The 26,724-nt window shown below is 39.1% G+C and overlaps 2 protein-coding genes and 1 long non-coding RNA gene across 14 annotated transcripts; 1 reads left to right on the plus strand and 2 right to left on the minus strand.

Moving 5' to 3' along the window:
* The first annotated feature begins 907 nt into the window (after window positions 1-907).
* LOC128132674 (uncharacterized) lies at window positions 908-4,189 on the plus strand. 10 transcript variants are annotated; one of them, XR_008231026.1, is made up of 10 exons: window positions 999-1,636; window positions 2,072-2,159; window positions 2,236-2,339; window positions 2,445-2,647; window positions 2,745-2,873; window positions 2,977-3,047; window positions 3,148-3,375; window positions 3,481-3,514; window positions 3,755-3,819; window positions 3,975-4,119. It is a non-coding gene; the product is annotated as an uncharacterized LOC128132674 (long non-coding RNA). The 10 variants fall into 10 exon arrangements; XR_008231019.1 differs by adding an exon at window positions 908-934 and having other exon boundaries at window positions 1,374-1,636; window positions 3,148-3,819; window positions 3,975-4,189; XR_008231018.1 differs by adding an exon at window positions 912-992 and having other exon boundaries at window positions 1,363-1,636; window positions 3,148-3,819; window positions 3,975-4,189.
* A 5,094-nt stretch (window positions 4,190-9,283) lies between these two features.
* On the minus strand, window positions 9,284-21,091 carry LOC122197142 (5'-3' exoribonuclease 4-like). Of its 3 annotated transcripts, none has more exons than XM_042900636.1 (5): window positions 20,961-21,091; window positions 20,174-20,837; window positions 19,977-20,081; window positions 19,835-19,910; window positions 9,284-9,493 (listed from the first exon to the last, which is right to left on the minus strand). In XM_042900636.1, exons 2-5 carry the CDS (start codon window positions 20,197-20,199, stop codon window positions 9,425-9,427), a joined length of 276 nt encoding a protein of 91 aa, XP_042756570.1. In that variant the 5' UTR covers window positions 20,200-20,837; window positions 20,961-21,091; the 3' UTR covers window positions 9,284-9,424. The 3 variants fall into 3 exon arrangements, 2 of the variants coding, with proteins under 2 accessions (XP_042756570.1, XP_052625474.1); XR_008231027.1 differs by lacking the exon at window positions 9,284-9,493 and adding exons at window positions 9,500-11,397; window positions 19,583-19,732 and having other exon boundaries at window positions 19,977-20,837; XM_052769514.1 differs by lacking the exon at window positions 9,284-9,493 and adding an exon at window positions 15,288-15,433.
* A 553-nt stretch (window positions 21,092-21,644) lies between these two features.
* LOC111881355 (uncharacterized) lies at window positions 21,645-22,965 on the minus strand. The gene is made up of 3 exons (XM_023877748.3): window positions 22,737-22,965; window positions 22,070-22,161; window positions 21,645-21,986 (listed from the first exon to the last, which is right to left on the minus strand). Exons 1-3 carry the CDS (start codon window positions 22,823-22,825, stop codon window positions 21,757-21,759), a joined length of 411 nt encoding a protein of 136 aa, XP_023733516.1. The 5' UTR covers window positions 22,826-22,965; the 3' UTR covers window positions 21,645-21,756.
* Window positions 22,966-26,724: the final 3,759 nt, after the last annotated feature.

The following is a 26,724-nucleotide window of genomic DNA, read 5'->3' on the forward strand; positions in this document are numbered from 1 at the left end:
CAATGCCCTTATATTGAACGGAAGAGAAGTCTCATCTCCATTACGCACAATCCTCGCCTCCCTTTCTTCTATCCACAATCTGCATCGACCACCGACTCCATCGTTACCTTGACTTCCGTCTGTCGACTAGACCTGGCAATGGGGCGGGTTTGGAGCGAATCGACCTTGATCCAAACCCTTTTAACAAATTTCAAAATCCGATCCAAACCCGCTCCGTAACCCGCAGGGTTTTGAATAATTAAACCCATACCCTTATCCACCGAATCAGCAGATATCCAAACCCGCCCCGTAACCCGTACGTTTTTTGAATAATAAAACACATTTTACTTAAATCATAAAATCACATTTATTAAATAAAACTAAGTTTTGATTTAGAAAACACATTATGTACTCGAGGACTTTCTATTGGAATTAAAATAATTATTTTAGTTACTTCTTATTGGTTTTTGACCGTCGATTGCATTGATAGAGAATAGAAATTACAAACTTTCTTCCGGTTGATAAATAACCTTATTGATTTATAAATGAAATTGGTGATTACATGATGAAATATAAATGAAATGAAATCATGAATCTTGGGAGAAGAGTAGAAGACTGGAAGTCTAGAAGTTGAGTCCTTGACTCCTATGTAAAAATAATTTAGTCTTTGGCCTTTTATCTTTGGATTTCTGATTGGAATTTAATGTAAACTTTATGCAATATAAAATATAAATTTATATTTCTAAAGTTTATATGGGGCGGGTTATAAACGGAGCGGATCGGTGCTGATCCATACCCGACCCTTTTAATAAAAGGGTTAGCGGGTACGGGTCGTCAACGGGTAAACGGATCAAAAACTATGCTCCAAACCCATATAATTTTTAAGGGTTTGGATCGGATCAGGGTCAAAACCCGCTCCATTGCCAGGCCTACTGTCGACGCTGCTCCAACCCGTGTATGGATACCAACACAAGCTTCTAATACTTACAATTTCATCTTTGCTTCGATTTTAGGTATGTTTCTCAATGCTCATCTACTTCGCATGACGATCACTCTTCCAGAAATAATCAATCAGTTGAATTTTTAATTTTTAATATAGAACATCAAATTGATGTTAAGTTTAGGTGGATTTTGCTATTGTTGGATCATTACTGGTTCTGTTATAGGTTAATTTCTCTAATCTTAATAACTTCAATTTTATGAGCACCAAGTGTTCGATGAAATTCCACAATGAAATGTTAATGGTACAACTCCAGTTCGAACCAAATACCCTTGTAGTAGCCAAGACCTCTGTTTCCGATTTGCATGCATACTTTTGGTTTCAAACTCCGTAGGACATTATATTCTATCAATCTCTTTTTTTAAATACCAAAATGTGCATAGTTTTAACGCAGGTTGTTGAAATGTTGTGGTTTGGGAAACTATTCAAATGGAGTGAGTGGCGGTATTGTGCATGGTGGCAGAGGGGGTACTGAACTGTATCATGGAAGGCTGAGTGAAGGTAGTACAACATATGCCAAACCAGCTCTTTCCCTCTTTATCTATTACTGGAGGCCATGGTGTCCTTGTTGGTGGTGGTTCATTTCCACTGGTCCAAAATTGGCACAACAGATGACTATGTTCCTCTTGCAATGATAAATACTACTAACAACACTTGGTAGGCTTCCTATTCTTAAAACTTTTTACTTATTCCACACTACAACTTATCAATTTGTAGCTTCTAAGTTATTCACCAAGTGTTTACACTCCACACCATACTACACTTATATAAGGAAAGAAATAACATCTTACTTTCATTTGGTCCTTTGGAAAAAGCTAGCCATATATAGCAACATCATTCAAATAAAAAGCAATTTTCATTGCTACAATAGGATTATTTTTTCGAAGTAACATGTCTTGATAAGAAAATAAAATGGAAGTCCAATATTATAATTTGGTAATCTTTTTGAAGAACAAAGCCTCAATAAGTGAAAAATAATGTTGTAAGTTGCTATTTCTTCATTTCTTGCACATATATATATATATATATATATATATATATATATATATATATATATATAATTAACTGAATCCTAATTTGTATTTACTATAGGAGTGGTGAAGGGAATGGAGAGGCTCTCCCTAGGGAGGATGGTACAGCAACTAAAGGATTTTATGGTACATTCGGCAAGATATATTTGGTAATATTGTGATTTACCTCCTTGTGTTTACCCTTTTAAGTAGGTTCTGATTCTTTATTTATGTGTACATTTGCAGGAATGTCCAGTTGGCATTTTTAAAGATGTGGAAGAAACTAATGATCAAATTATTATTTGACACATATTCATGTAATGCCTTGAGGGAATGAGACTGCTTCTGAGGTATTTTTGTAGAAATTTAGTATTACACAATTTCAAGATTAATATTTTTTATGGAATAAAAAGTGTTTTTTATTTTGTATTTAAATTTAAATTTCACTTTTAAAGATGTGCAAGAAACTAATGAGCATGTGAAGATTGATGGGACACATGAAAGTGAAACTAAGGATATAGTGGGAATGACTGAAGAAATAGTTTTGGATGTGCCATCAGAAATGACTTATTTGCCCCTTACTCGTCAACCACTTGATAAGGATGATGATAATACTAGCATTAGAGTGACTGAACCTATCAAAACGTTTTCTCCCAAGGTAAATCTTTCTAAACATTGTTTACTACTTTACTTTCTTGAATGTCCTTTTCATATATTTTCCATGCTTCAAAAGCTTGATTTATGACTGGTTTTAGGTAAAGCATGCATCAGAAAAGAAACTTACAAGGGCAACACTACTTAAGCAAACATTTATCGGTTTCAAAAACACGCGTCTAATGAAGCATCCAAAGGTTCAATGAAACCTAGAACAAGTGGAAAGAAAGGTTTAGTAATGAAAACAAGAAAAGAAGTCACCAAAATCTTCTAAATTTTCATTTTACAACAATATATAACCATGTTTATTTATTGGCTTTTAACATTGTGAAGGTTAAAGATCTGAAAAAGAATTCAAAGCTCAATCTTCATTATTAAAGTAGTCTCTTCCCTACTGTTAACAGGTTAGTAAAAGTGTGAAACTGCAAAAGTTTTTTTTTTATTATAAATGTGGAATCTAAACTCCAATTTTCTAAAATCTTTTATGAACTTATTTTGTTCTAGGCCAAAACAGACAATTAGTTCAAGCAAATCACTCGGAGTTGATTGTAATTTTTTTTACGACTATGTGTGTGCTACATGGTATGTGATGGAAACAGGGGTGTGAAATTTTAATGAGAAGTAGTCAGGCATGTTAAATTTGTGTTAAGTCAAGAGCTGCAATTTTCATGGTATGAAGTGAAAAAAAGATTTTAATATGTCAAATTTATGGAGGAAACAAAGGACTCAAAGGTAGTCTTTTACAAATTCAAGTTATTTTACTTTATTTACAAACCATTTCTCTTTTTGAGGAACACAAACTTCGTTTACAATAACTGAATGTATTTTTAATGTTAGGAACAAAACTTTTGGTACTTAGGTTTTCTACATGGTAAGAAATGGCAACGTGTTTTCATTTTTGTTTCATATACAGGCATCATACTTTAAAAATGCACAATTATAGCATTGTACTTTCAATTTTATCTTTACTAAGACCTTATACCTTCAAATTACCGCATAAACTTGCTTTGTATTTGGATGACATTGTTATAAATTGGTATATTTCATTAACGTAGTATGAAAGTTCATTGTTATTTCTTGCATTTAACCATTTCTAATATCATTCTTGCAGATTGTTGGATAGTCGAATATTTTGCCAGTTTAAGAGAGTTTACACGAGATGCTTCAGTCTCACGGGTTAGTGAGATCCTTATTTACTTTTTAGTTAATAATTTTTTTTCTTCTATTTCAATTTTCCAATTCTATTACAACATTATAAATCCTGTAAATACCAATGCACTTTCATTATTTGCTTATTATAACATCATACTTTCATTTTTTTTTTCTATTAGAACTCAGCAATGAGTAGCAGGCCACCAACAGGTCCAGCACTGCCAACTCCAATAATCATTTTTGTTTTTAGATATTGTAGGTTTATTTAAATTTGAGAATAGTTTTTGTTTTATCTTTATAAATGAATCATAGTATATTTTACCATTGACTACTTACTTAAATGGGTTAAATACAAAAAATAGTAACAAAAACCAGTGACGACTTTTTATGGTCACTAATTGAATAGCAAAGTGACGACTTTGTATGGTCACAAATTAACATGGTGACAACCTTTTACGGTCACTAATTGTATAAATCAGTGACAACTTTTTATGGTCACTAGTAGAATAACCTAGTGACAACTTTTTACGGTCACTAATTGTATAAATCAGTGACAACTTTTTATGGTCACTAGTAGAATAACCTAGTGACAACTTTTTATGGTCACAAATGGAACAAAATAGTGACGAATTTCATTGATTAGTGACAACATTTAGTGACCAAATGGGTCGTCATTGATTTAGTGACCAAGTCATTTTAGTCACTATTTAGTGACTACTTATATATTTTCGTCACTAAATTGGTTTTGTGACGGACCTATAGTGACGAAAAGTGACGACCAGAATTTTGGTCACTAAATCGTTTAGTGATGACTACTTCTATTGTTAGTGACCGGTTTGTTTTCGTCACTAATTAACATTTTTTTTTGTAGTGGTTGATCATAGTTGCCTAAAAATCCATTAGAAAATTGCAGTGCTAATATTTTACTAACCCATTTAGAAGCAGTTGAGGGGAATATGCATCATTTCACCTATCAGAATAGCTACATAAAAGAGTAGACATCAAAGGGTAATTTTGATATTATGTCCAGTTTACAATTATGGAATCATGAATTAATTTCACAAACAAAGCATATAAACTGGGAATATGTCAGAAACATAATGCCATTCAAGAAATGTATAACAACAAAATACAACCACTTTTGACATTTTCGGGTTTATATATAGTTATGGTGTAAACAAAGCATATAATAAAAGTAATGTACTTTTGCACATCTCAAAGACTACACATTATCAATAAACATAATCCAAAATAGGCATGAAAAAAACTAAAAAGGAGAATAAAATGTTATAAAATGGAAAATCATAATTACCAGAAGTCTATTCTTTTGATATCTTCACCATCATTTGAATTTGAGCAAGATAGAAGTTGGTCCAATTTTTAATTGCCAAAACAATGGCCAACATTATTACACACATAAATAAGCAAGTTCCAGTTTTCACATTATGACCTAAAGTAAACAAAAAAAAATACAATTATTGTACGGGCGTTCCCCAACTACAACCAATTATTGCAATCTGTTAAATATGAAAACTGATGCAAACCTAATTCAGTCTAGTTATCAAGCATCGAGTAGAAGAACAATAGCAACCAAAAATAGGTACCTGAAGTGAAAAATGGAACCACAAATTGCAGTTCACCATGTGAGATCAACCCAAGCAAAGGAGAATGAAAACAATACCTAATTGAAAATTAACTATGTTGCTATTAATGGTAAAAGTTTAAGCAACATTTTCATTATCAGTAAAAGTGTAAGAACATCAGGAGATAGACCTCAAAGTGACCTAAGTAAAATGGTCTCTTATCTTTGGGTAGTCCTGAGGCACAACTCATGACACCTCTTCCTATTTTACAGTTTCATTTCTTCCGATTGAGCTTGTACCAGACCAAACTTCTCATTAACCTGCAAATCACATTTAATATGTGACGCTAAATGGGCAGGAACCTAACAGGGAGACCGAGAACAGTGTGATCGAGCAAAGGACTTAGCAAACTGCAAATATTCTTGCTAAACATGGATCCATATAAAGTTTTGTGATTAAACTATACATCTTTGAATACAAAGTTGTTTTTATCCATATGGGTAAGGAAGATCGCTACATATTTCCCAACTATGGATAGCTGAAAACCAACATCCCTAGAAATATAATACAAACAGTGGAGCACTTAACAAATATATTGACTATTTATTGATCAGATCGACCATCAATTTAGGTGGAAGAAATGATTTCATTATATAACCACAAGAAGCAATTTCACCTTTAAAACAAATTAAAGGTATCAATATTTTGAAATAAACCACAAGCACATTAGATAGTAGGTTCAAGCAAACATGTGTGAGCATGTACAGTGAATGCAACGATACCGGATGGTGAACCCTTGAATACAGTTAATCACACAAATAATTTGAAAAATAAAATAAAACGCATAACTCATGTGTGAATGAAGATCAACAAAGCACACTAACCACTAATCTATATCTAAATTAGACATTCAAAACACATTGATTCATGATTCTCAAACTTTACCTAATAACTATCACCACCAACACAGCTAGAAGATGTCAAACGGGGAAAAAACTAAAAATCATTGAAAAGAGAAGAAGAAAAATCAAAAGGAAAACTAAGCATCCATGATTGTATAACTTATTGATGTAGAAAGCTCCAAACGTTTCTCCTCAAAACTTAGTCATGTGATGCCTTTCTTCATAATACCTGGTCATATCGTTTTCTTTAATTGCAAGTACAGGGAAATCATATAAAATCAAACGAACACCAAAAGAAAGAGAAAATCAAAGGGAAATCAAAATGAATAAAAAAAATCGATGGAAATAATGCGATTATACTTACATATAATACCTGGATGTGTTATACGGATCAGAAATAGAGTAAAAAAACAACAAATGTGAACCTGAAGTTGTAAAGAGTTCATCAAATATGAAATAAAAAGAAAAAACACATAAATGTTCTTGTAACCACCACCACATGAAGTTATTTACCCTAGGTAATTAACATCAAAGTAGAAGTAGTGGTGGCGGCAACTAGGTGTAGCGTAGATATGGTTGCATGATTGTTGTGGCAGTCAATGTAGGGTAGAGGTGAGATAGGAGAGCGTAATCTGGTTCAGATCTTGAGTGGAGATGGGAGAATGAGGAGGGTTATATAAATGGGGGAAAAAGAGTAATAATCACTAGGCGGAAGAAAAGGAACATAGTTGAGGAGGTTGTTAAATGGACAGGGAACAGTGTCAATGTATCCCGCCTTCTTATCTTGACTTTTTCAGCCATTGACCGGTAGTAATTTTTAATGCATAAAATGATTGTAAATATACATTAAATGCTTCTACGACTTAAAATTCAGCGTTTGACTTGTATATATATATATATATATATATATATATATATATATATATATATATATATATATATATATATATATATATATATATATATATATATATATATAGGGGTAAGATCCGTTGAGAACTCATAGTTTTCCGAAAACCTGAGAACTAAAAGTGGAGCGTTAGATCAAAATTAACTTATTACAGGCATGATCGTCATCTTACCGATCTCATTTAATGTTTAATTTTTTTTATTATTATTGGAAATATTAATAAAACGTTTTAAAAAATTAACATAATAAATAAAATTTCGGAATTTTTTTTTAAAAATGAAGATTTTTTTATTTTTCAGAAAACATGAATTTTTAAATAAAAGTGAAAAAAAAAAATTAAAACTGCAACTTTTGTTAAAAAAAAAAACTGCATTTTTTCAAAAAAAACTGCAATTTTTTTCAAAAAAACTGCAATTTTTCAAAAGAACTGCAATTTTTTTCAAAAAAACTGCAATTTTTCAAAAGAACTGCATTTTTTCAAAAAAAAATAAAACTACAATTTCTTTAGAAAAAAAAACTGCATTCTTTTTAAAAAATCTGCATTTTTTTTAAGACAACATTTTAAAAAAAATGCAATTATTTAAAAAAACAGTAGTTTAAAAAACAAATCTGCAATTTTTTAAAAAAATTGCATTTTTTTAAAATCAATAAATTAAAAAAAAGAAAGTTGAATATTTAAAATTAAAAAAAAAAAAAAAAAAAAAAAAAAAAAAAAAAACCTCTAATTTTTATAACAAAAGAAAATCAACGTCTTAGGTGCATATATGCATATTTCCTACACTATAATATTCGTAAGTAAGTCATAAAAAATCTCATTTTTATTAATCAATTTATAAACATAATACTACAAGTATTTTATTCAACACAAAATAAAATATAAAAAAAAAACGACAAAGATTCATAGTGCTATCATTTCTTCATATCAAGATTTCCGTATTTTCTTCAAATTTTCACTCACCTCTTCAATATTTTCCACAAATTCTTTAAAATCTACAAGAAAATTAAGAAAAAATTGATTAATACAAGAACACTCACAAAAATGCACATGCATATATCATGTAAGATTCACATGTGATTGGTATGTGAATTACATATGAATCACATGTAATTCATATGTGAATTACATGCTAGTTACATGTGAATCACATGTAAGTTATATGTGATTCACTTGTGATTTACATGTGAATCACATGTAATTCATATGTGATTCACTTGTGATTTAGATGTGAATCAGAAATAAATCATATGTGAATTACATGTGAATCACATGTACTTCATATGTTAATTACATGTTATTTACATGTGCATCACATGTAATTCTTATGTGATTCACTTGTGATCCACATGTGAATCACATGTAATTAATATGTGAATCATTTTTGATTCATATATAACTCATATGTGAATTACATTTGAATTACATGTGATTTACATGTGATTTACATGTGAATTACATGTGAATCATATGTAATTCATATGTGAATCACTTGTGATTTACTTGTGAATTACATCTGATTTACAAGTAAATATGCGATTTACATGTGAAATACATGTGATTCATATGTGAATTACATGTGATTTACAAGTGTGAAATACATGTGATTCATATGTGAATTACACGTGATTTACTTGTAAATCACATGTAATTCACATATGAATCACATGTGAATCAAATGTGATTAATATGTGATTTACATGTGAATCACATGTGATTTAGATGTGAATCAATTGTGATTAATATGTGATTTACATGTGAATCATATGTGAACCACAATCCAGTGTACCTATTATAACATACATACGCTAGTATTACAACAATGTCATGCATTAAAAAAAACAAAAAAAAAATCCAGCATATTTACATATAATACGTTGGTATTTGAATATACTAAATGTAATAAATTATATGTACTTGTGGCCTGAATAATTATAGCAATGTCATGCATTAAAAAAAACAAAATACCCTTATATATTTAAGAATTATTAGCAAGAAAGATGCAAGTATACCTATTATAACTGCCTTGTCTTCGACATCCATTGTTGTCTTCATGCCATAAAATAGGCAACAGTTTTATATCAAAGCTTTTAAAATCTGCAATAAATAATAATAATTACAATTACATGTTGTAACAACCGAAAAATTCCAGCCAATTTAAATTTTTCAAAAACAACCCGATTTCATTAAATTATCACAAAAAGGTTTTCAATACAATTAAATTAAAGTATTCCCAGAATCACATTACAACATAAACATGAGGAGCGGTACAATCACGCCTTCGCCTTGCCACGGTCTCCTGAAGAACCTGAAAAACATTAAACCACAACTGTAAGCCCGAAAGCTTAGTGAGATATCCCCAAAATACCAACCACATATACCATACACGCATAACATGCCATATCATATCCGATCACAGAACAGCCATGCATTTCGGGTCTACTGTGTGACTGGTCCGCCGCACCGGCCAACAGTCCACCTGGTCCTCCCTCCGAGTCTAGCCATATACATCGAGTCTACAGTGTGATTGGTCAGCCCGCACCGGGCCTTCAATCCACCTGGTCCACTCTCTAAGTCTACAGTATGACTGGTCCGCCCGCACCGGGCCTTCAGTCAGCCTGGTCCACTCTCCGAGCCTTGGCATGTCTGGTCCGTCCTCTTGGGGCCTATAGCCTATCCAGACCGCTTGCTAGGCCTTCGGGACAACCGGTCCGCTCTGGGTATCTTGGCCTATAGCACAAAGTAGGACCCGCCTCAACCCAACTCCAGTCCAATCAACCATGTGCACATAAACATACAATCGTATATCAATTCATAGATCAAGCCGATCAAACAAATCACATAGCATATCACCATCCTAACCAGGATACCGACCTAACCGGTCACTAGCATAGCATCACCCTACATATCAGGATACCGACCTCAACCAGGTCTCTAACATACACCATCCTAACTACCAGGATGCAAACATATCAAAGCAATAACATAACAACAATACCCGGATCTCAATCCGATAAAGGGTCGGCCTTGGTGCCTTAGACCCTGTTGATATAGTGAGGATAACTCACCTCGCACTGCCGAAACTCTGAACTGAAGACGCAGATTCTCGAATCACCGACTCACCGAAAATTCCGAACTAGCCAACATAGCACAAATAAACATTAGGCCAAGCACAATACTCTTCTAAGGGTAAATTGACCATTTTACTCCTAACTCAATCCGGCCCAACACTAGGTAAGCTCCCAAGTCCACTAATGGCCCAAAGTCCAGAAGTCCAAAACAAAGCCCATTATTGGCCCAATTTACTAAATTGGGCCCACCTCACCAAAGGGCCTAAACTCATGATCCATAACAACCAATGGGCCCACAATACTCTAACCATAATGTCAAGTCACGGCCCAAAATCCAGTAGCCCAAATAACAGCCCAAACCCTAAGGCCCAAAATGAAAACCCAACAGTGGGAGTACACTGGGCGTACCCTCCTTGGTACGTTGGGCGTACAGGCAAATTCACAACAGGGGATCGGGGCACTGAATCGCTATGCGGGGCATACTCACTTGTTACGCGGGACGTAACTTCGCTACTCATTAAGTCCCCATAACTTCTTAATGACTTAAGCTCTTAAGCCCAAACTTTAGATCCCTAGGCCAAACATGCCTAAGGTTCATAAAGTCTCAAACTTTATCACTTGGGACGTCCATAAAGCTCTTAATCCAAGGTCTTAATCCATTAAGACCCACATATCTCACCCAAGAAACAACCACAACCCTTGGGACCTCATTTTTCTCACTCAAGACCTCTCCAAAGGTCTGAAAGGGCAGATAATCTCGGCCAAATCAAAACATGCATCAAGATGAGGACTTTTGGGACAAGAATGGTGTCAAAGCTTCACAACACATAGATCTACACAATATGAATGTCAAGCAAGAAGCTTTATATCAAATAGGCTCCAAAGGATGATGTCTTCCCAGATCTATAAGCTCCAACCGTTTCTCTCCTTCTTTGACAACTTCTCCTTTCTTCCTTTATGCTCTCCTTGCCAAAATAACCTTTTCAAGGCCAAACACACCCAACAATGGAGGTGGAACGGCTATCTAGGGTTTCTGAGGTTAAGGGAGAGCTTTTGGAGGCTAGGGTATGCACCATGTTCCTTATATAGTGGCTGACCCTAATTTTAGGGTTTTAGAACTCTGAGAGTACGTTGGGCGTACCTCTAGTACGTTGGGCGTACCTCTAGTACGCTGGGCGTACTCAACCTTGCACCCGCGTCCACTTCGCCTTACGCTGGGCGTACTCGGCGAGTCCCCAAATTTCATACTTGTCCCTCATTTTCCACTTTTCCCACAAGATGACCAAAATATCATTTCTATTAAATCCCGGGGACTCACAACTAGGTACTCTTAGGAACAGGGCGTTACAATTCTCCCCCACTTAAATTAGGCTTCGCCCTCGAAGCCTTCGGCACCTCTACTCCAAAACTTCTCCCGCCATGCACCACCTGGCATTAGCCAAACCAGGTTCCTCAAGACACAACCATCGAAACCCGAAACTCACTTTCTCCTTTCTAGCGCTGTCCTGACTACCGCCTCAAGCCGGCCACCGGCTTCACCCTCTAATAACCACACCTATCAGGCTCCACACTTATCAACCGAGTACCACTCCATGGCACTTCCTCGATCCTAATCACAGCAATCACTTGGCTCTTACGAGCTACATATAACCCTAAACCACCAGGGTCTTGATCCGAGTCCAACTCTATCCATCCCATGCTGACAGAATAACACATTCTTCAGCCTCAGAGCAACTCCCATGAGTTCTCCTCTTGCAATCGCATGCACATGCTGCACTAGCGCTAACACCCTCGGGTTAGGAAAACCCGTCACACTCACGACACCTCCAAACATCCCCCAGGATGAATCGCCACTACATACACAATTCCTTGATCAGAATCAAACTGGGAATCTAAGACCCCATCCCTGCACCCCTTCCGAGCCTCTCGGCTCTACTCCTGCGGAATCCCTTCCGCGATCTCAGCAGACATCCATTCCGGATGTGATCCCATACCACTGCCGCAATCATGCTGCTCAATGACCATAATTGGACCACTCCAAACATAACTCTACGCTGTTGCTTTCACTTCCGTGAACTTACACTCCCTCTCGGCACCACATTCCTCTCTCTTTCCTTACCAAGGAAATCCAATTGGTTGCCTCGTCACTACGACAAGTGCCATGGTGCTCGTCCAACGCTACACCACTCCCTTATAGCATAACCGCTATCCATGCAACACACATGCTCTGAATCTGCTCGCAAGGACTCTCGAGTCCATGCACCATCTCCACTAATCAAGATCAATACCCGGGGCTAGACCCTCTAATGCTAACACATCGCAACATACTCAATCCATTTCCTCAAACCGATCTAACAATACCTGCAGAGTCTTCAGCATGACTGGACCGCCTTACCAGGCCTTCAGCCAATCTGGACCACTCTCAGAACCTTCAGCCAATCTAGACCGCCCTCCAGGGCCTTCAGCCTGGCTGGACCGTTCTTCGAGCCTTCGGCCTGACTGGTACGCCTACCGGCCTTCAGTCTATCCGGACCGCTCAACTAGCATTCATCATTCCGAGTTATCTCTCTGGGAGATTCCTCCCATGCATACCGTTCTAGCCCTCTAGGGGTTCCGAACTCTATCTCCATCATACAAACTCAATCCCGGCCTGATACCAAGCCCTCCACAATCAAGTACCCTTGGTCTGTATCCTGCCCCGCATGCCTGCCACTTACTCATACCAGCCTACGCTCTTGGCTGACAGAATATAGTTGGATCCCAAACAGCTAAACAACCTCACATGCTCATCGATCTTCCAGAGAATCTTCCAATTCTCCCCCACTTATAGCACTGACTATCAATCACCGGTCGCCAACATCGACCTCCCTCAACAACCTTACACAACACAATCACTTACACACGAACTGCGTCCCTTAAGTGCAAACAACCTTCACAAAAACACATATCAACGCTGATCGACCCGAGCTCAAAAGAAACTCAATCTGCAACTAACCACTCCTCAGAATGCAGATGCTACCCATCCCTCAAATCAGACGCCAGATTTCCACTAATAACCCCCATGAATGATAACCAACAAAATTCCCAACACTAACCCATAACCAAACCATAACCCTCAAAGAACAACGAATACTGCACCGAAAACCACACAATGAGACTAGCAGATAAACAATACTCCACAATAACCATAAGATAAACAAGACATCAAGAAAGAAACATACTCGCAGCTGCATTCGGCACTGCTCTGACCTCCTCTGCTGCAAGCTGAAAAGCACGACCCTGAGCCCTTGGGGGCTCCACTCCACCCTGACCTCCACCTGTGATCCTCAAAGTGGCCGGTGCTGGAGCCTGCACCGGTCCTGCAACAAGCTGTGGACAGTTGACCCTAAAATTTCTAACCTGATGACAATGATAACAAATCCTCAAATCCCGAACTGGCGCTGACTGCCGACAATCCCTCGCATAGTGCCCCTCTTTTCCGCACTTGCGGCATGCACCACCGGACCTACAAACTCCGGTGTGACCCTTCCCACACTTCCCACAAGCGTGGCTGCTCTGATCTCCCACCCTAGAATCAACGGTCTTGGACCGTTTCGGCGCTGGTTGCGACTGCACCGGAGCCTGCCTCAGCTCACGCAATTGCAACTCAATCTCCAACTCACGCCGCCTAGCGGCCTCCTGCAACTCCAACAAAGTCTCGCACCTCTGCGTAGACACAAACTGTCTGATATCTCTCTTGACCATACTCAGATATCGGGCCATCTGAGCCTGCTCCGAAGCGAACTCAGGGCAAAACATCGCCCTCTCAGTGAACATCCTGGTGATCTCAGTCACCGACTCCGATCCCTGCTTTAGCTCCAGGAACTCCTGAGCCAATCTCTCTTTCTCAACCCGCGAAACATAACGAGTGCTGAACATCTCTCTGAACTGATCCCATGAAACCGCAGCCCTCTGCGCATCCGAATATGACCCCATGGTCAATCTCCACCAATCCTTCTCCCCGAGCCTCAACAGGTTCAGAGCACACCGCACCCGCTGATCGGCAGGGCATGAACACGTGAAGAAACACCCCTCCACGTCCGATAACCATCTCATAGCAACAATTGAGTCCTGAACTCCATCAAAGGTGGGAGGCTTCGTATTATCGAAATCCCGATACTGAAAACCCCGACCAGCTCCTCCCCCTGCCGCTGGTACAGCCGTTGTAGCCGCCGCGGCAGCCGTCTCTGTGAGAGCTGCATAGCGCTCATCAAAATACTCAACCATGTCGGTCTTGATCGACCCAAACAGTTCCGGCAACTCAGCCCGGAACAATGCAGCAATCTCATCACGCGGGATCTCACGAATCCTCGCATCCAGCTCGCACGTGCTCATCTGACCAATAACCTCCGGCGGTACTGACCTGCCCGGAACTCCCTCTCCTGCTCCCGATCCTGACCCGGATCCACTCCCAGCATGCCTCGAAATCTCCATACTGAAATACACCACAAAATCTCAGATTCTTCCCACTATCCCGGGAACCAACTCTCAATCCAACCCTAGAGGTCATGGTTTCCTTGATACGCGTATGGGTCCTGTGCTTTCAGTAGTACGGGCCCATACTGCCTTCCACACCTACCCATATTTGTATGAAGTACTACCACAACACCCTAGTGAAAACATACATAACAAACGCTCAACCCTCACTACTAGAGGAACACTAGAAATCTCCCACAAGGAAACCCTAGGCTAACAGGCATCATAAATCAGGCAACTTTATCATGAAATCCTGAAGATCCCTAGCCTAGCACTAGCATGCTGTTCTATAAAAGCTCAAAAACAAATATCATGTATGGTATTTTGGGGTTACTTACTGGCTCCGATTGATCGTACCTCCACGTCCTCCTTTACTCATTTTGAAAACCATTTTAAATACTCTTTTGAAAACCCTCCTCGATTTGAGACTGGAGTCACACGAGTGATCCTCCAATTCACTCAAACCAAGGCTCTGATACCAACTTGTAACAACCGAAAAATTCCATCCAATTTAAATTTTTCAAAAACAACCCAATTTCATTAAATTATCAAAAAAAGGTTTTCAATACAATTAAATTAAAGTATTCCGAGAATCACATCACAACATAAACATGAGGAGCGGTACGATCACGCCTTCGCCTTGCCACGGTCTCCTGAAGAACCTGAAAAACATTAAACCACAACTGTAAGCCCGAAAGCTTAGTGAGATATCCCCAAAATACCAACCACATATACCATACACGCATTGTAACATCCCGAAATAGCAAGAGTAGAGTTGAAGGGCTAAAAGTGTTAATTGGGAAAGAGTGACTCGGCGAGTCCATGGATGGACTCGGCGAGTAGAGTCGCGACTTGGTCGCGTGTTAAGTAGCCGACTCGGCGAGTCAATGAGATGGACTCGGCGAGTAGGCGCTGAGTGGAGAAAACCCTAATTCTCGGGGTTGAGCCCTATATAAAGAGCATTATGTTCCCTCCCCAGCCTCTTTATCCCCCCCCCCCCCCCCCTTGAGTCCCAGAAACCCTAAATCGCGGAGAAGCACCATTGTTGAGTGGATTGGAGCTTGGAGAAGTATTTGTTGAAGAAAGTTTGAGAGTTTGAAGGTGTGGAACAAGGGGCTTTGCTTGGATTCGAGTTTCCTTGCAGTTGGGGCGTTCTTTTGAGGTAATATCTCGTTCTTAGGCTGTTGTTATCTTGTTTCTTCATTTTGGGGTTTGAGGGAAGCTTATCTTGGGATATTTTGGAGTCTAGAGGTTAGATCTGAGGTTGCTACCTCAGATCTGGAATGGAGAAGAGTTGGAATGCATGAAAGTCCCTGTGATGAGTGTTGGATGAAGCTATCTTGTCCCAAACCTTAGCCCTAATGTGCAAAATGCATAGATCTCTTTGGATTCACGTAAAGTTTGCCACTTTACGTGATGGATGAGTTGTAGGAGGCTAGATCTATGTTTTGGAGCAATTGCATGGCCTGGAATGCTTCTGAATGGATTCAGAGCGGTGGTAATCGGTGAGTCACATGGGTGTACTCGACGAGTTGCTTGAAGATGAGCTGGAACTCGACGAGTTGGAAGAACAACTCGGCGAGTCGGATGAAGATGGCCTGGAACTCGGCGAGTTGTATGAACAACTCGGCGAGTAGGTTGAAGATAGCCTTAGACTCGGCGAGTCTGTTCTTGGACTCGGCGAGTCTTGTCGAAGAGTCCTGATATTCTCTGGTTGAGTCGAGAATCGGTGAGTCAAGGGATGACTCGGTGAGTTGTGTGCGAGTGGACTCTGAGTTGTTGGACTCGGCGAGTCTCGGGGTGACTCGGCGAGTTAGGTCGCGGATTGAGTAAAGTTCTGAGTATGGGAACTCGGCGAGTCATAGGGTTGACTCGGCGAGTAGAGTCAGTCAGGGGTTGACTTTGACCTTGTCTTGGGCCAAGGGTTGACCAGTGGTTTCCAGGGGTATTTCAGTAATTGTTGATTATTGTTTTGAGTTTAGTGCATTGGTGGTTGACCAGTGGTGGAGATCGTATCAGTGATCAGAGCAGCTTGGGTTATCTGTTCAGTCGGCAGTTTCGAGGTGAGTTATCCTCACTATATCAACGGGGTCTAAGGCACCAAGGCCGGCCCTTATCGGATTGAGATCCGGGTAGTTGTTTCTATGTTATTGTTATGTTGTTGCTGTGATATGTTTGCATCCTGAGAGTTAGGATGGTATATGTTAGAGGCCTGATTGAGATCGGTATCCTGAGAGATAGGGAGGCGCTATGCTAGTGACCTGTTAGGTCGGTATCCTGGTTAGGATGATGATATGTTATGTGATCTGTTTGATCTGCTTGTGGACTGTGATTTGCTTTATGATTGTATGTATATATGTGCACATGGTTGTTTGGACTGGAGTTGGGTTGAGGCGGGTCCTGTTGTGTGCAGTAGGCCAAGATACCCAGGGCGGACCGGTTGTCCCGTAGGCCCAGCGAGCGGTCCGGATAGGCTGTAGGCCCAAAAGGGCGGACCAGACATGCCGAAGGCTTGGAGAGTGGACCAGACAGACTGAAGGCCCTGTGCGGGCGGACCATTCATACTGTAGACTCAGAGAGTGGACCAGGTGGATTGAAGGCCCGGGAACGGGCGGACCAATCACACTGCAGACTCGATGCATGTGGATAGACTCGGAGAGTGGACCAGACAGACTAAAGGCCCGGTGCGGGCGGACCAGTCATACAGTAGACCCGGAGTGCATGGCTGTTCTGTGATCAAATATGTTATGGCATGTTATGCGTGTATGGTATATGTGGTTGGTATTTTGGGGATATCTCACTAAGCTTTCGGGCTTACAGTTGCGGTTTTATGTTTTTCAGGTTCTTCAGGTGATCGTGGCAAGGCGAAGGCGTGATCGTACCGCTCCTCATGATTTTGTAGTGTTGTGATTCTGGGAACATGTTAAATGTTTTGTACTGAAAACATTTTTGTAAAGATTTTATGGAATCGAGATGTTTTTGAAAAATTTAAAATTGGTTGTATTTTTCGGTTGTGACACGCATAACATGCCATATCATATCTTATCACAGAACAGCCATGCATTTCGGGTCTACTGTGTGGCTGGTCCGCCGCACCGGCCAACATTCCACCTGGTCCACCCTCCGAGTCTAGCCATATACATCGAGTCTATAGTGTGATTGGTCTGCCCGCATCGGGCCTTCAGTCGGCCTGGTCCACTCTCCGAGCCTTGGCACGTCTGGTCCGCCCTCTTGGGGTCTACAACCTATCCGGACCGCTCGTTGGGCCTTCGGGACAACCGGTCCGCCCTAGGTATCTTGGCCTACAGCACAAAGCAGGACCCACCTCAACCCAACTCCAGTCCAATCAACCATGTGCACATAAACATACAATCGTATATCAATTCACAGACAACAAGCCGATCAAATAGATCATATAGCATATCATCATCCTAACCAGGATATCGACCTAACCGGTCACTAGCATAGCTTCACGCTACATATCAGGATACCGACCTCAACCAGGTCTCTAACATACACCATCCTAACTACCAGGATGCAAACATATCAAAGCAATAACATAACAACAATACCCGGATCTCAATTCGATAAAGGGTCGGCCTTGGTGCCTTAGACCCTGTTGATATAGTGAGGATAACTCACCTCGCACTGCCGAAACTCTGAACTGCAGACGCAGATTCTCGAATCACCGACTCACCGAAAATCCCAAACTAGCCAACATAGCACAAATAAACATTAGGCCAAGCACAATACTCTTCTAAGGGTAAATTGACCATTTTACCCCTAACTCAATCCGGCCCAACACTAGGTAAGCTCCCAAGCCCACTAATGGCCCAAAGTCCAGAAGTCCAAAACAAAGCCCATTATTAGCCCAATTTACTAAATTGGGCCCACCTCAACAAAGGGCCTAAACTCATGATCCATAACAACCAATGGGCCCACAATACTTTAACCATAATGTCCAGTCATGGCCCAAAATCCAGCAGCCCAAATAACAGCCCAAACCCTAAGGCCCAAAATGAAAACCCAACAGTGGGAGTACGCTGGGCGTACCCTCCTTGGTACGCTGGGCATACACGCCGATTCACAACAGAGGATCGGGGCACTGAATCGCTACGCGGGGTGTACTCACTTGTTATGCGGGGCGTAACTTCGCTACTCAGTAAGTCCCCATAACTTCTTAATAACTTAAGCTCTTAAGCCCAAACTTCAGATCCCTAGGCCAAACATGCCTAAGGTTCATAAAGTCTCAAAATTTATCACTTGGGACGTCCATAAAGCTCTTAATCCAAGGTCTTAATCCATTAAGACCCACATATCTCACCCAAGAAACAACCACAGCCCTTGGGACCTCATTTTTCTCACTCAAGACCTCTCCAAAGGTCTGAAAGGACAAATAATCTCGGCCAACTCAAAACATTCATCAAGATGAGGACTTTTGGGACAAGAATGGTGTCAAAGCTTCACAACACATAGATCTACACAATATGAATGTCAAGCAAGAAGCTTTATACCTCAAATAGGCTCCAAAGGATGATGTCTTCCCAGATTTATAAGCTCCAGCCGTTTCTCTCCTTCTTTGACAACTTCTCCTTTCTTCCTTTATGCTCTCCTTGCCAAAATAACCTTTTCAAGGCCAAACACACCCAACAATGGAGGTGGAACGGCTATCTAGGGTTTCTGAGGTTAAGGGAGAGCTTATGGAGGCTAGGGTATACACCAACATATTCCTTATATAGTGGTTGACCCTAATTTTAGGGTTTTAGAACTCTGAGAGTACGCTGGGCGTACCTCTAGTACGCTGGGCGTACTCAACCTTGCACCCGCGTCCACTTACGCCTTACGCTGGGCGTACTCGGCGAGTCCCCAAATTTCATACTTGTCCCTCATTTTCCACTTTTCCCACAAGATGACCAAAATATCATTTCTCTTAAATCCCGGGGACTCACAATTAGGTACTCCTAGGAACGGCGCGTTACACATGTCATCAATATATACATCATTTTTTATATAATATAATAATACTTTCAATAAATATATACACAAAAAGGTGAAAAACACACCTTCTTTGGCATGACTACACCTTTTGGAGGTTCTGGAATATGTTTATGAGGTGTTGGATTTATATACGTCACATTTCTGCAAAACAATAACTAAATTTAAAAAAAAGTTTTTTTTTAAAATACTGTTTTTAAGGAAACTTACATGACATGGTTATTCATAATATCCCCTAAGCCATTAATTAGGGTAGGAAGCACCATCCTGAAACCATTTCTCTCACACAACCACAAGTAACCATTCATTCCACAACTGAATAAATCCAACATAAAAACTTAAAATTAAATTTTTGTATAAAAAAAGGATAAGTAGTTAAGTACATTGCTTAAATAGAAACAACAAACCTAGCATACACATCAATTGACCACATGTATCTTTGAGTTGGGTGCACTTGACTGAAAAAATTATAGTATGCAATAATTTGTGGGGCCAGGGGGTTACGTGGAGATACATATATAAATCAGAACAACTACAAAATATCATATCGTTTATGAATAATCACTTTCATTTTTTTTATACCCCTATTAACACACATACCCTGATGCAGTTCTCTAATGAAGCTCCTTCTAGGGAAGACCTAGATTTTCCAGGTGGAAAAGTCAATTTTATCCCAAAACTAACTTTCACATCTAAAACTATAGAGGAAAGGGCTCATTGTTATCGAGTGTTTAATGAAAATGGACATATAATCATGAATAGTGATTCAGTTCAGGTAAATACTAAAACTTGACTTATTTAATTAACAAGATCAATTCTTTTTATATTTCTTAAAGGTATAAAGGATCTTTTTGTCTTTAGATGCGTTCAAATTTTTGATGATTTTAATCTATGAAAGTAATTATAAAAGATCATAAAAAGTAAAACCTGAGGAAAAGAAAAAGTCATTTATGTTAAAAAAAAAAGATAAAATTATATTCTTCCTTGTCTTTGTTCCTCATAGAAAATAGTATCCATAACTTGCAGTGTTGTCATGTCAGCATACATTTTCACAGCAAGTTCTTTGTTGATCTGTATGTTGAAAAGACATAAAAAACGATATAAGAATTTCAAACTTTAATTAATAAAAAAACGATATAATATTGATGATTTTAATCTATGAATGTAATTAAAAAAGATCATAAAAAGTAAAACCTGAGGAATGACAAAGTCATTGATGTTAAGAGTTGCAGCAGATGCAATATTGATTGCCTCTTCACCAATTGTTGTCAGATAAAATGATATTCTTCCTTGTCTTTGTGCCTCATAGAAAATAGTATCCACAAAAAATAAGTTCATAAAAATTCCTCGGGTTCTCGGGTTCTCGAGAAACTATAAGTTCTCAAAAAATTCCTTCCTATCTATATATATATATATATATATATATATATATATATATATATATATATATATATATATATATATATATATATATTCAAGGTTTACGAAATTATTTCTGTTATATATTATACAAAATATAATAAAAAATAATGAGGTATATGTTAAAAAAGGACACGTCAATAATATATGGATACCCTTTTGGCCATATTATTTTAAAATTTTCAAACACAATAAAATAACATTTGTTTTGTTGGGTTAATAATTTGATACACTTTTGAAAAATGATATACATAAGTTGTATAAGCAGTCCAAACACCCTCTTGAAACTATAAAACTAAATAAGTTAAGAGCTACAATGTTACATGCATAACTTTCAACATAATTATATTAGATAAAAATAAGTGTATAATTTTATAGAAATAAAAAAACACGTAACATCAACGTTATCACCAAGTATAGGTGGTTTTCCGATTTATATTATTCAAAAGTGCATAATAATTCAACAAAAACAATTCCATTTGAAATTGACGCAAAGTTTGTACTCGTAAATTAACCATGTTAGGTATCATATCAAGAAGTGGTTATTGAATAGCGTTGTGTAATGCATTAGTTACTTGTAACTAGTTGGTTGATTATTAAAAGGAGGGGTGACATCAATTAATTTTGGTGTTATTTTATTGTGTAAACCATCCAACCATGCAATATGATCGCCCGCTTTAAGTTCAAAGGGTGCACCCGAACTATTGTACGTATCGACCCAAACCAGCTCATCTGAGCAGGGACCACAAATATACCCTTGATCGACTGAAAGGGATTGCTGCGACAAATCAGGTATAATAGCTACAAAACAAAACAAACCAAATCGATGGTATTTATAACAAACAATTAATTTGGCAAACAAATATTACAATAAAAATGCATACCAATGTGTAAACGTACTCCTGCAGGTATAATGAACCTCAAGTCCGTGGGAACCAACGTCCTATTCCAACCTGGTAATGTGATCGTCTTTGCACTGGATCGAATTAAACACAAACAAAAAAAATATTAAACAATCAAAAATGAAATCATTGTTGGAGCTTTGTTCTACAAAATTACAATGTGAGACTTGTCCCATATAGGAGGAAGAGAAAACCTTTTCCCACCTTATAAGTCTTGTCCAGGCATTTATTTAACTGAATCAAGTAATGGGTTAAGCATCTTGAGTTTGGGTTGTGGTGTTGGACTAGTAAAATTGGGTTAGTAGTAGGCTTGGACTCATTGTACGATGACAATTGAACTTATTTAATTCAACAAAAAAAATGATTCCTCAAAAAAAAAATTAAATATTAATTGTCAAAGATAAGGTCTTGGGCCTTTAGGCTCTTCCTGACTAAATAATATATTTTATATATAGTCCAAAATTAATTAGTAATTAATTTCAACTAGGTTCTGAGTTGCGTGTTTCTTGGGAAAAAAAGGGGAGGGTACTCACACACCTTGAAATAATACCACCACATTTATATATAGTCCAAAATTAATTAGTAATTAATTTCAACTAGGTTCTGAGTTGCGTGTTTCTTGGGAAAAAAGGGGAGGGTACTCACACACCTTGAAATAATACCACCACACGGGAAAACAGCTTGCTCTGACACCCTATTCACAAGCACACGAGGCACTTGTTGAGTGTTGTTTGCCATGGCTGCTATCCGATGTTGAAATGAACGACACTTGACCTCGTTTTTGTAGTAATTAAATATTGGCCTTCTAACTGATCCGCTTATTTAATTACCTTATTACCTGAGACACTAATAACCAAACAAATGATCACTATATCACATCTAGACAAATGGTTATTGCATGTTCAAACAAATTTCATGACTAATAATCACAAAGATACCAGGATATGAAACGAAACCCTAAAGAATGGTATGGAGTTGGCATTTACTAGATTTTCGTTGTGCTCTGCGCTGCGTGGCTTGTTTTGAATCTTTGGTTGCCTACTCTTTGCCATTAAAATGCGTCTTGATAAAAATCATCGAGATTGTATATATATATATATATATATATATATATATATATATATATATATATATATATGATAATTCATATGGGAGGTCAATTAAACAAGAGAGTTCAGTTTTGAGAGGTCGTTCACTTGAAAATCGTTGAATTCTACAAGTAACTATCTAGTTGAGGTTGCTCCCCTGAACAAGTGTGATTGTAAGATACAAGTGTGATTTTTATATCTTGTTGGGCTAGTTTAGGTTAATTATGGTTCAAAACTTTTAATTTATTTCATTCTAGGCCCAATATGGCCCATAATGTTGAAATGAATTAATGTGGGTCCAATTAGAGCCCAATTATGGGTTCTAAGCCCATGATAGTCAAATTGGAAGCTTATTGGTCCATTGAGTCCAATAAGGAAGTCCTAGTCCAAAAATGGACTTAAGCAAGAACTTCTAGGGTTTCCAATTGCTTGTTGACTATTTGTAGTATTTGTATGATGTATTTGGTTGAAGTTTTTGATGTCATAATAATAGGTATCACACATGCTCTTAAGTTTTTTATTCAACATTTTACTTAGGTATAGTGATTACAAGACACAAAATTTCTAGTTGTGACACCTAAGCCCTATTTAAAGGGCCTTATAACCCTTCATTGCGGCTACCTTCGACCTTGAGAGCACCAGAGCAGCTGAGAGTCCTTGTGAGTGAGATAAGAGGCCATTATTCACCATTTTTGTGTGTATTTCCAAGAAAGGAAGAAGAAGGCCAAGCTAGGAGGAGCTTGGATCTACTTCCATTTCAGTAGAGGAAACTATTTAAGGTAACATTTAGAGCTTATTCTCGTGTTTTACTTGATATGGTCAAATCTAGGGTTTCTTCATGCCTTGTTTGCCTTGTATTTGGAGTGTGAGAGGTCCCATGGGGAAATGGTACCTAGATCTGGACCTTAGTAGGTCCAGAGAGTCCCAAATGCTCTGCTTTATGCCTTTCCTTTTGTGTTGGGGGCTTAGGTTGCCATTTTAGATGTCATTTCACCAAAAGAAGCCTTGTAGGCGTTGCATGGTAGCCAAGATTGCGACTTTACGTGATGAATGTGCTTGGGAGCGCTAGATCTATGAGTTGTTGGAGCGGATCTGACCTCAGGAGCGAGATTGAGTTGATGCATGGCATGGACTCGCCGAGTCCGAAGAACAGACTCGGCGAGTAGCATGAAGATTGTCCTTAACCACTCAGCGAGTGGTCTTGCCGAGTTAAGGGTTGACTCAGTGAGTCAGGGAGAGTTGGAGAGGGTTGACAGATGGACTGAGTCGAGCTGGAACTCGCCGAGTTGTTCTTGAGACTCGGAGTTGAGTCGTGGTGGCCCTGTGATTCATGCCAGGTGGAACTCGTCGAGTTAGGGATGTACTCGACGTGTCAAGAGAGGATCCTAGGGAGTCAGTGAACATGTATAGACTCGCCGAGTCACTCTAGTGCTCTCGCCGAGTCCGGTCAAAGTTGACCGTTGACCCTTGACCAGAGTTGACAAGTGTTGACTTGATAGGGGTAGTCAACCTTAGTTGTAAAAGTGTTAATTAGAGATATATGATGTTATAGGAGGATTATAGCTCGGAGGATCGAGCACGAGTGATTTCTGGGATTCGCGACTTATTGAGATATACGAGGTGAGTCTTCTCACTATACTTTACCTTGAGTAGGTAATCAGAGTTATGTGATAGAGTATTTGTATGCTATATGTATGTTATGTGTTGTACTGCATTATTTCTATGTGAATTATGTTGTGCATGTTTATAGAGTTGGAACCGGAAGGTTCCCAGAGTTAGAACTAGTGGGTTCACAGAGTAGGGTCTACGGACCGACAGAGTTATAGCCTTGAGTGGCTAATATGTGTTATGTGTGGTATTTTTGGGAACTCACTAAGCTTTGTGCTTACGGTGTTGGTGTTTATTGTTTCAGGTACTAGCGATGACCGTGGGAAGGCGCCAGCTTGATCAGTACACACACATGGGATTTGTATGATATGTGATCTTGGGATTATTTGTATGACATTGATTGGAGTTTCAAATACTGATCTTTTATGAAAACTAAATGAATATGTTTTTAAATTATGCGAAAAATTGTTTTGAAATTCACGCTGTTACACCTTTGGTCCTCTCGATCGGATACTGCCTAGCATATCCGGATGCTGGCCTCCCCTTCGGTCCTCTCGACCAGATACTGGGGAACTATTCCTCCCTCTACTACTACCACATAACATGTATCACAATATCATAATCTATCTAACATGGCTAGGTATGACTACCCCTTCGGTCCTACCGACTGAATACCTCGGGGACTATCTCCCCCTACTGTCACTAGCACATAGCATCATATCATACTAGCACATAAACATAACACAGGTAGTAGTAATCCCTAGATGAATATCACAGAGACAATCATCTATATACAACTCCTACTGGTGGGCCGGCATTGTGGCCGTAGACCCACCGCTACTGGAAGGTAACTCACCTCGAAGTAGCTGCTGATCTGATCGGGAACTGACTGTCTACTGTTGCTGCTGCTGCTGCTCCGGAAATCCTTCGGCTGCAATTCCCACAACATACTCAATCAAACACTGTTAACTGTCATTTGGGTAAAATGACCATTTTACCCCTGATCATGCCCTAAGTCAAAGTCAGAGTCAACTTTCAGTTGAACCGACTTGCCGAGTTGGCTTTCCAACTCGCCGAGTCCCTACCCAAACAATTGTCCTGAATCCCGTTTCTACTCGTCGAGTTAGGCGATGACTCAATGAGTTCTCCTTCTAAACTGATATTCAAGTCTTTCATCCTACTCGCCGAGTTCATCTTCATCTGATGAACAATTATGCTAAGACTCGCCGAGTTGTATGAACAGCTCGCCGAGTTCTTCTTCATCCGAAGAACACTTATGCTGCGACTCGCCGAGTTGTATGAACAGCTCACCGAGTCCGTTCTTGATCTAAGGAGATTGCCTTGAACTTGCCGAGTCAGGGCATTGACTCCCCGAGTTCCTCCATAGATGAGTTCAGCTTCCGACTCACTGAGTCACACCCCGTGACTCGTTGCTCACTCGACACTACGAAAAGGGGACAAACTCGGAGACTTGCGAACCGACTCGCCGAGTCAGATGAACGACTCGCCGAGTTGTTGCCATGCAACCATTAACTACACGGATTTGCTCGATTCCAGTCCATGCTATTCACGGATCTGGGCTCCTAGAGCATGAATCACACGTAAAGTTTCCAACTTTACGTGTAGATATTCACCAATAAGGGTTTTAGGGTTGAAAATGCACCCAAAAGGGTAGATCTAGGGTCTTCATGCAATGAGGGTCCATAAAGGCAACAGATCTGAGCTCCTGCGGCTCAACCATGCCTAGATCTAAGGGCCAATCAGCTTATTACGAAATAATTTGCACATACAAGCTTGGGGATTGGCTCAAGAATGACTTAAATGAAGTAATAAGCATAGAAACAGGGGGAAAACGGGTTATACCTCAAAGGAACTACTGAGAGAGCACAAAGATGCTTGGATCCCTTCCCTTCCTCTTGATCTACTTCCCTTTTGCCTCAA

The sequence above is a fragment of the Lactuca sativa genome, chromosome 3, assembly GCF_002870075.4.
Source record: "Lactuca sativa cultivar Salinas chromosome 3, Lsat_Salinas_v11, whole genome shotgun sequence".
NCBI lineage: Eukaryota > Viridiplantae > Streptophyta > Magnoliopsida > Asterales > Asteraceae > Lactuca > Lactuca sativa.

What these genes read in the sequence shown, in the direction of transcription:
- LOC122197142 (XM_042900636.1), bottom strand. Translation starts at nt 20,199, where the DNA reads ATGTGGTCAATTGATGTGTATGCTAG. An exon ending in ATTATGAATAACCATGTCAT is followed by an intron (nt 19,911 to 19,976) that starts GTAAGTTTCCTT and finishes ATTGTTTTGCAG; the next exon opens with AAATGTGACGTATATAAATC. An exon ending in GTGTAGTCATGCCAAAGAAG is followed by an intron (nt 9,494 to 19,834) that starts GTGTGTTTTTCA and finishes AATGTTTTTCAG; the next exon opens with GTTCTTCAGGAGACCGTGGC.
- LOC111881355 (XM_023877748.3), bottom strand. Translation starts at nt 22,825, where the DNA reads ATGGCAAACAACACTCAACAAGTGCCTCGTGTGCTTGTGAATAGGGTG. An exon ending in TGTGGTGGTATTATTTCAAG is followed by an intron (nt 22,162 to 22,736) that starts GTGTGTGAGTAC and finishes AATTCGATCCAG; the next exon opens with TGCAAAGACGATCACATTAC. An exon ending in AGGAGTACGTTTACACATTG is followed by an intron (nt 21,987 to 22,069) that starts GTATGCATTTTT and finishes TTTGTTTTGTAG; the next exon opens with CTATTATACCTGATTTGTCG.